Source organism: Eupeodes corollae, chromosome 1 (assembly GCF_945859685.1).
Source record: "Eupeodes corollae chromosome 1, idEupCoro1.1, whole genome shotgun sequence".
Lineage (NCBI taxonomy): Eukaryota > Metazoa > Arthropoda > Insecta > Diptera > Syrphidae > Eupeodes > Eupeodes corollae.
This window is the reverse complement of record NC_079147.1, coordinates 169,735,064-169,744,883: the sequence shown is the minus strand read 5'-3', so window position 1 is coordinate 169,744,883 and position 9,820 is coordinate 169,735,064. Positions and strand designations below refer to the sequence as shown.

General features: G+C 42.3%; 1 protein-coding gene across 1 annotated transcript; it reads left to right on the top strand.

The window, feature by feature from the left end:
- LOC129946890 (uncharacterized protein K02A2.6-like) lies at window positions 1-4,311 on the top strand. Its single transcript, XM_056057262.1, has one exon. It carries the CDS (start codon window positions 1-3, stop codon window positions 4,309-4,311), a length of 4,311 nt encoding a protein of 1,436 aa, XP_055913237.1.
- Window positions 4,312-9,820: the final 5,509 nt, after the last annotated feature.

Genomic DNA, 9,820 nt, shown 5'->3' with positions numbered 1-9,820 from the left:
ATGTCTACATCACTTGATTCAGTGGTTGGAAAGCTTTTAGTACAGCAACAGGAGGCTGCTGAGCGCCAACAACATCTAATTGAAAAGCTCACCAAACTAATGGAAAATTCCTCCAACAAAGCTTCACAGGCACCACAGCAACAACTTCAAGCTGGACAACAAGAAGCATTGATGGATGTAATTGGAAAAAGCATACACGAGTTTAGGTATGAGCCTGAAAATAACAACACTTTTTCACATTGGTACGGTCGCTACGAAATGCATTTCAAAGAGGATGCAAAAACGCTTCCAGATGATTCGAAAGTACGGTTGTTGTTACGTAGACTTAGTCAACAAGTTTATGAACGGTATGCAGATTGTATCTTGCCAAGAAAACCACAAGAACTTAGATTCGAGGACACAGTCACAGAACTCAAGAAGCTGTTTGACACGAAAGAATCGCTGTTCAGCATTCGCTACAAATGCTTACAAATTACCAAAAATGATGCTGAAGATTTTATTGCCTATGCAGGCAAAGTAAACAAGCAATGCGAGCATTTTAAGCATGCAGCCATGTCGACAAATCAATTTAAATGTTTGATCTTTATAATTGGATTAAATTCATCCACTTATAATGACATTCGTAGCAAATTACTTACAATGCTTGATACAGATGCTGAAATAACACTAGAAAAATTGATCACAGAGACTCAACGAATATTGATAGTGAAAAGTGATTCGCACCTTTTAGAAGCAAAAGATACAGCCATCAATGCTGTTTCTTCTAAAAAAAACACTCGCAATCAATTTTCAAGCAACAGCATTAGTGATCATCAAAAAGTTCAGCATAAACGTATCGACGCACCAAGAAGACCATGTTGGCAATGTGGTGCCATGCATTTTGTAAAAGATTGCACATATACACAACACAAGTGCAACATTTGTAACAAGCAAGGGCATAAGGATGGCTATTGTGCATGTTTCCAGAAACAAACACAAGGGGATTCACCTAACACCTCAAGGCCCAACACAGCAAAGCCCAAAAACGCTAACAACAAATTCAACAGCAACAAAAAGCAAGCCTTCAGGCAAAATGTTATAAAATCAAGTCCGCATAGCACCATACATTGTGTTGGCAACTACACTTCGGACCGAAAGTTTGTCACAGTCGAAATATCTGCGAAGCAAATTAAACTTCAATTCGATACAGCAGCAGACATCACGATTATTTCGAAAACAAACTGGATTAAATTGGGTCGTCCTAATCTACAGCCATGTAAGCGCAGCGCATCAGATGCATCACGAAATATACTTCCACTCATCGGCATGTTCACTACACAAATCCGGCACAAGAACGAAGTAAAAATAGCTACAGTTTATGTAACAAGTCTTCCCAGTTTAAATATTTTCGGAATTGACCTAATTGAAAAATTTGGCTACTGGAACTTACCCATAAACTCTATTTGCAACGCAATCACAGCAGATATGAGTAAGGATTTAGTTCTCAAAGAGGTCCAGCAAAAGTTTCCGGATGTGGTTTCTTCAAAAACAGGCCACTGTACCAAATTTCAATTGCGGTTAGAGCTAAAACCTGATTCCAAGCCCGTTTACATTCCAAAAAGAGATGTTCCATATGGAGTTGCAGATCTAGTGGAAGCTGAATTGAAGAGACTAGAAAACTCTGGTATCATAACACCAATCACACACTCAGATTGGGCAGCACCTATTGTCGTGGTACGTAAACCTAACAATAAAATTCGTATCTGTCCAGACTACTCCACAGGTTTAAACAACTGCTTGGAACCAAATGCTCATCCAATTCCTACTCCGGATGAAATGTTTGCTAAGACATCAAATTGCACAATATTTAGCAACATTGACCTTTCCGATGCATACATGCAATTTGAGGTAGATGATGATTCGAAGAAACTTCTCACCATGAACACACACAAGGGACTCTTCTTGATGAATCGTTTAGCTCCTGGATCGAAGCCAGCATCCGGACTGTTTCAAAGAGCAATTGAAATAATTTTGCAAGGCATTGATGGAGTCGCTGCATACCTTGACGACATCTACATCGCAACAAAAACATTGCACGGGAACTACAACGTTGTTATGGAAGTCATAAAACGTCTTAATGATCATGGCCTTACCATCAACTGGTCAAAATGTGAATTATTTAAGACATCCATCAAATATCTTGGACACATAATCGATGCCAATGGAATTCGTCCAGATCCAGCAAAAATCGATTCCATTCAACGTATGCCAAGACCAACCAACATTTCTGAACTACGTTCTTTCCTGGGTGCAGTGAATTATTATGGAAAATTCATTTCTAGCATGAGACAGCTTCGACATCCGCTTGATGAAATGCTGAAAGCAGACACTAGCTGGGAATGGACCGACAAATGTGAAAGTGCCTTCAAGAAATTTAAAGAAATTTTACTTTCCGACCTACTGCTTACACACTACGATCCAACAATTCCAATCTTCGTAGCAGCAGACGCTTCAATGGTAGGCATCGGTGCTCAAATCTTCCACAAAATGCCTGATGGAACAGAAAAAGTAATATACCATGTCTCACGCGCACTCACACTTTCAGAGAAGCGTTATAGTCAAATTGAGAAGGAGGGTCTTGCTCTCGTTTTCGCATGTAAAAAGTTCCACAAAATGATTTATGGTCGTCAATTTACTCTTCTTACGGATCATAAACCGCTTCTCAAAATATTTGGTTCAAAAAAGGGTATTCCTACACACACCGCCAACCGGTTGCAGAGATGGGCTCTCATTCTTATGAGCTATGATTTCCAAATACAACATGTTTCTACAAAGGAATTTGGAAATGTTGATGTTTTGTCAAGACTCATCGATGGACAAAAGCAACAGATCGAAGAAGATTTCATAGTGGCACAAATCGAAAGTGAAATAAAAACCATTCTTGAAGACAACATTGTTCACCTGCCAGTCACACTCAACATGGTACGAAAAGAAACAAGCAAAGACACTACGCTTCTCAAAATTTTCAATTGCATTGAAAATGGTTGGCCAAAGTCTTCGAAGAACCTTCCTTTAGATGTCATTCCATTTTTCAACCGACATGAAACCATCACCATAGTAGATAACTGCCTTATGACATTAGATAGAGTTATTATTCCTGCCATTTTTCAACGAAGGATCCTGAAACAGCTACACAGAGGTCATCAAGGAATACAGCGCATGAAATCCATAGCACGATCATACGTTTACTGGCCCAAAATCGATACTGACATCGAGAACCATGTCAAACAGTGTCAAAATTGTGCATCCGTTGCAAAATCTCCGACAAAAACAGAACTCAGTTCTTGGCCAGTACCACATGAACCCTTGGAGAGGATTCACATAGACATCGGTGGACCAGTTCGAGGTAAATATTACTTAGTAATGGTAGATTCTTATTCCAAATGGCCAGAAGTAGCGCAAATAACGACAATAACAACAACTGAAATAATAAATCAACTACACGAATTTGTGAGCAGATATGGTCAACCAAAAACAATTGTGTCTGACAACGGTACACAGTTTACCAGCTCCAATTTCAAAAGATTTTGCGATGAAAGGGGAATTCAGCATATCAGAACACCACCTTACCACCCGCAGTCCAATGGGCAAGCTGAGCGCTTTGTTGACATCATAAAAAGAGCTCTAGCTAAATCATATACCGAGTACTCCACGGATGACAAAGCAAACTTGCTTGTATTCCTTTCCCAGTATCGTGCTACACCTAATCCAAGCGCATCTGAGGGTAAATCACCGTCTGAATGTTTCATCGGTAGAAAACTTTCAACTCCTTTGGATTTATTGAAACCGAAAACAACAACAGATCTAATGAAGAATTCATCTATGGAAGAAGCATTCAACAAAAAACACGGGGCGATACCAAGATACTTCAAAGCAGGTGATAAAGTATTTGCAAAGACATTCCAGCGTAACAAAATGTTTTGGAGTTCTGGTGTGATTATCGAAAGAATAGGCCAAGTGTTGTATAACGTTCTAATTCAAACAAATCGACGAAACCAATTGATAAGATCTCACACAAATCAGCTGAAGCAACGTTTTACTGAAGATATGCCTACGGTCGACTCATATCCAACAAATTTTGAGCCTGATGATATTCAACCCACTACTGAAGACGTTTCTACTAGTCCCAATTCTGAAGCAACTAGAAACCCGATTGAACGCAATGAAGATGAACTTCAAGACTCCACTGCATCAAGATTAGAAGAGTTAACCAGTCCTGTACTACGCAGGTCTACAAGGATAAGGCGTCCTCCGATTCGCCTTGATCTTTAATTCAACACAGAGGGATGTTGGCAACGCCAAACCAACTACTTTTTGAATTGCGAATACGAAGAGAATGGAAGAAGGAAGTCAGTCAGCTTTGTGATCTCTACCAGGAAGGACGTGACTTCTGAATTGTCAGCCATCTTAAATATAAACTAAATTTACTAATTTTGATTCTTATTCTATTTTACTTGATTAATAAAACTATTATCTTAAAACTTATTTGTTTACTGACTTTAAAACATAACACACTTTCTCTTTGGTCACTACAGCAACGGCAAAAGGTGTTGTAAGAGATACCCAACTTCTCTGCATGAACTCCTATAGGCCAATGTCCGGGACAAACCGCAACAATCCTGGCTATGTCTTGCCTTGGCCTGCATAGAAGATCGTTTGTACGGGTTTTGTTATAGGTGGGCCATATCTTCCTAGATATAATGCAGTTAGGTAAATTGCTCCACCTTCGGTTTGATTCAGTTTGGTAGATAGAAAAGATTTTACCCTTCATAGCACCAAGAGGAATGTTAACCATTTCCGCAAGTGAGCTATCAAGGGCCGATCCTTGCCTGGCTAGCTCGTCAGCCCGTTCATTTCCCACGATACCACTATGGCCCGGAACCCAGATCAGGGTGACACCGAGGTTAATATTAAGGCTCGCAAGCTCATCGCGACATTGCTGGACCAATTTAGATGAGGATAAGGCCGAGCTAATGGCTTTGACAGCTGCCTGACTGTCTGTAAAGATAGCCGCATTTCGGTTTTGGTTTGGGTTTTGTTTAAGTATCTTACATGCCTCCCTTATTGCCAGTAGTCCAGCCTAGCAAAGTCAGGAAGCCTAAAAGATATGGCTACATTTAGGGACTCAGAAAAGATCCCAGAACCAACTCCGCACTCCAACTTTGAGCCGTCGGTAAAGATGGTTGTGTCAAAACCTATCGACACGATGTCATTCTCCCAATCTTCTCTCGATCGTAAAATAACCTTAAATCCCTTACTAAGGTTCAAAGTAGGAGTGCAGTAGTCAGTGTCTACCGAGATAATATCTGAGGGAATCAATTTCGTAGTGTTGCTGTTAAGGTTTTGACAACCAGCTATTTGATTCCTTCAGCCTAATAGCGCTGCAGGAAACTATGTATTTAAAAAAAGGGCGATTGGTAGAAGATCCAAAATAACGTTTAAGGATTCCGTTCCGCAAGTACGCACGGCCCCTGTGGTGCCCACGCAAGCTGTTCTCTGAACCTTCTTTAGCATATTAATATTATAGGCTTTTCTAAGAGCAGGCCACCACACAATCGAACCATATGTTAAGATTGGGCGTACTACGGCTGTGTACGTCCATAAAATCATCTTCGACTGAAGTCCCCACTTTTTGCCGAAAGTTTTGCTGCAGGCGTAGAAGGCAACACAGGCCTTCTTAACCCGTACTTCAGAAGATATAGAAGAGGCGAAAGGACATCGCCCTGGGGTGTTCCTCTACTCACGTGTTTTGTTGCGATTGTATTGCCTAGAGTGGCTCGAATCTATCTACCACTGAGCATGGAAATAATCCATTCTCGAATGAAGTCTTCTACGCCGAACTTAACGACCGGTTCTTCTATGGATTCTGTAAGGACGTTGTTAAAAGCACCTTTTATGTCTAGGAAGGTGGCAGGAGTAAATTCTTTATAGTGGATTGCTAGTTCTACAGTACTAACGGTCAAGAGGTCTTGAAAGGTCAAGGTCTTGAAAGGTCAAGGGTCAAGAGTTCTTTAAAGGTCACGGCCTTGAAAAATCACGGTCTTGAAAGGTCATGGTCTTGAAAGGCCAAGGGTTAAGAGGTTTTGAAAGGTCATGGCCCTGAAAGGTCACGGTCCTGAATGGTCAAGGTCTTGAAAGGTCAAGGGCCTTGAAAGGTGAAGGTCTAGAAAGGTCACAGTCTTGAAAGGTCAATTGTCAAGATGTCTTGAAAGGTCAAGGGTCAAGAAATCTAGAAAGGTCACGGCCTTGAAAGGTCAAGGGTCAAGAGTTCTTGAAAGATCAAGGGTCAAGAGTTCTAGAAAGGTCACGGCCTTGAAAGGTCACGGTCTTGAAAGATCAAGGGTCAAGAGGTCTTGAAAGGTCAAGGGTCAAGAGTTCTTGAAAGGTCACGGTCTTGAAAGGTCAAAGGTCAAGAGTTGTTGAAAGGTCACGGCCTTGAAAGGTCATGGTCTTGAAAGGTCGAGGTCTGGAAAGGTCAAGGTCTTGAAAGTTCAAGGGTCAAGAGGTCTTGAAAGGTCAAGGGGCAAGAGTTCTAGAAAGGTCACGGCCTTGAAAGGTCAAGGTCAAGGGCCTTGAAAGGTCACGGTCTTGAAAGGTTAATTGTCAAGAGGTCTTGAAAGGTTAATTGTCAAGAGGTCTTGAAAGGTCAAGGTCGAGAAAGGTCACGGTCTTGAAAGGTCAAGGGTCAAGAGTTCTTGAAAGGTCACGGCCTTGAACGGTCAAGGTCTTGAAAGGTCAAGGGTCAAGAGTTCTTAAAGGTCACGGTTTTGAAAGGTCAAGTGGTCTTGAAAGGTCATGGTCTTTAAAGGTTAAGGGTCTTAAAAGGTCAAGGTCTTGAAAAGTCACGATCTTGAAAGGTCAAGAGGTCTTGAAAGGTCATGGTCTTGAAAGGTCAAGGGTCTTAAAAGGTCAAGGTCTTGAAAGGTCACGGTCTTGAAAGCTCAAGGGTCAAGAGTTTTTGAAAAGTCACGGTCTTGAAAGGTCAAAGGTCAAGATTTCTTGAAAGGTCACGGTCTTGAAAGGTCAACGTCTAGAAAGGTCAAGGTCTTGAAAGGTCAAGGGTCTTGAAAAGTCAAGGTCTAGAAAGGTCACGGTCTTGAAAGGTCACGGTCCTGAAAGGTCACGGCCTTGGAAGGTCACAGTCTTGAAATGTCAAAGGTCAAGAGGTCTTGAAAGGTCACGGTCTTGAAAGGTCAAGGGTCAAGATATCTTGAAAGGTCAAGGGTCAAGAGTTCTTGAAAGGTCACGGTCTTGAAAGGTCAAAGGTCAAGAGTTCTTGAAAGGTCACTGCCTTGAAAGGTCACGGTCTTGAAAGGTCAAGGTCTAGAAAAGTCAAGGTCTTGAAAGGTCAAGGGTCTTGAAAGGTCAAGGTCTAGAAAGGTCACGGTCTTGAAAGTTCAAGGGTCAAGAGGTCTTGAAAGTTCAAGGGTCAAGAGGTCTTGAAAGGTCACGTTCTTGAAAGGTCAAGGGTCAAGAGTTCTTGAAAGGTCACGGTCTTGAAAGGTCAAAGGTCTAGAGTTCTTGAAAGGTCACGGCCTTGAAAGGTCACGGTCTTGAAAGGTCAAGGGCTTTGAAAGGTCAAATGTCAAGAGGTTGTGAAAGGTCAAGGGTCAAGAGTTCTAGAAAGGTCACGGCCTTGAAAAGTCACGGTCCTGAAATTTTAAGGTCAAGGGCCTTGCAAGGTCACGGTCTTGAAAGGTCACGGTCTTGGAAGGTCACAGTCTTCAAAGGTAAAGGGTCAAGAGGTCTTGATAGATCACGGTCTTAAAAGGTCAAGGGTCAAGATATCTTGAAAGGTCAATTGTCAAGAGTTCTTGAAAGGTCACGGTCTTGAAAGGTCAAAGGTCAAGAGTTCTTGAAAGGTCACGGCCTTGAAAGGTCACGGTCTTGAAAGGTCAAGGTCTAGAAAGGTCAAGGTCTTGAAAGGTCAAGGGTCTTGAAAGGTCAAGGTCTAGAAAGTTCACGGTCTTGAAAGTTCAAGGGTCAAGAGGTCTTGAAAGGTCACGGTCTTGAAAGGTCAAGGGTCAAGAGTTCTTGAAAAGTCACGGTCTTGAAAGGTCAAAGGTCAAGGGTCTTGAAAGGTCAAGGTCTAGAAAGGTCACGGTCTTGAAAGTTCAAGGGTCAAGAGGTCTTGAAAGGTCAGGGGTCAAGAGTTCTTAAAAGGTCACGGCCTTGAAAGGTCACGGTCTTGAAAGGTCATGGTCTTGAAAGGTCAAGGGTCTTGAAAGGTCAAGGTCTAGAAAGGTCACAGTCTTGAAAGTTCAAGGGTCAAGAGGTCCTGAAAAGTCAAGGTCCAAGAGTTCTTAAAAGGTCACTGCCTTGAAAGGTCACGGTCTTGAAAGGTCATGGTCTTGAAAGGTCAAGGGTTAAGAGGTTTTCAAAGGTCATGGCCCTGAAAGGTCACGGTCCTGAATGGTCAAGGTCTTGAAAGGTCAAGGGCCTTGAAAGGTGAAGGTCTAGAAAGGTCACAGTCTTGAAAGGTCAATTGTCAAGATGTCTTGAAAGGTCAAGGGTCAAAAAATCTAGAAAGGTCACGGCCTTGAAAGATCAAGGGTCAAGAGGTCTTGAAAGGTCAAGGGTCAAGAGTTCTTGAAAGGTCACGGTCTTGAAAGGTCAAAGGTCAAGAGTTGTTGAAAGGTCACGGCCTTGAAAGGTCATGGTCTTGAAAGGTCGAGGTCTGGAAAGGTCAAGGTCTTGAAAGTTCAAGGGTCAAGAGGTCTTGAAAGGTCAAGGGGCAAGAGTTCTAGAAAGGTCACGGCCTTGAAAGGTCAAGGTCAAGGGCCTTGAAAGGGCACGGTCTTGAAAGGTTAATTGTCAAGAGGTCTTGAAAGGTTAATTGTCAAGAGGTCTTGAAAGGTCACGGCCTTGAAAGGTCACGGTCTTGAAAGGTCAAGGTCTAGAAAGGTCACGGTCTTGAAAGTTCAAGGGTCAAGAGGTCCTGAAAGGTCAAGGTACAAGAGTTCTTAAAAGGTCACGGCCTTGAAAGGTCACGATCTTGAAAGGTCATGGTCTTGAAAGGTCAAGGGTTAAGAGGTTTTGAAAGGTCATGGCCCTGAAAGGTCACGGTCCTGAATGGTCAAGGTCTTGAAAGGTCAAGGGCCTTGAAAGGTGAAGGTCTAGAAAGGTCACAGTCTTGAAAGGTCAATTGGCAAGATGTCTTGAAAGGTCAAGGGTCAAGAAATCTAGAAAGGTCACGGCCTTGAAAGGCCACGGTTTTGAAAGATCAAGGGTCAAGAGTTCTTGAAAAGTTACGGTCTTGAAAGGTCAAAGGTCAAGATTTCTTGAAAGGTCACGGTCTTGAAATGTCAAAGGTCAAGAGGTCTTGAAAGGTCACGGTCTTGAAAGGTCAAGGGTCAAGATATCTTGAAAGGTCACGGTCTTGAAAGGTCAAAGGTCAAGAGTTCTTGAAAGGTCACGGTCTTGAAAGGTCAAAGGTCAAGATTTCTTGAAAGGTCACGGTCTTGAAAGGTGAAGGGTCAAGAGTTTTTGAAAGGTCACGGTCTTGAAAGGTCAAAGGTCAAGAGTTCTTGAAAGGTCACGGCCTTGAAAGGTCACGGTCTTGAAAGGTCAAGGTCTAGAAAAGTCAAGGTCTTAAAAGGTCAAGGGTCTTGAAAGGTCAAGGTCTAGAAGATCACGGTCTTGAAAGTTCAAGGGTCAAGAGGTCTTAGAAAGTTCAAGGGTCAAGAGGTCTTGAAAGGTCACGTTCTTGAAAGGTGAAGGGTCAAGAGTTTTTGAAAGGTCACGGTCTTGAAAGGTCAAAGGTCAAAAGTTCTTGAAAGGT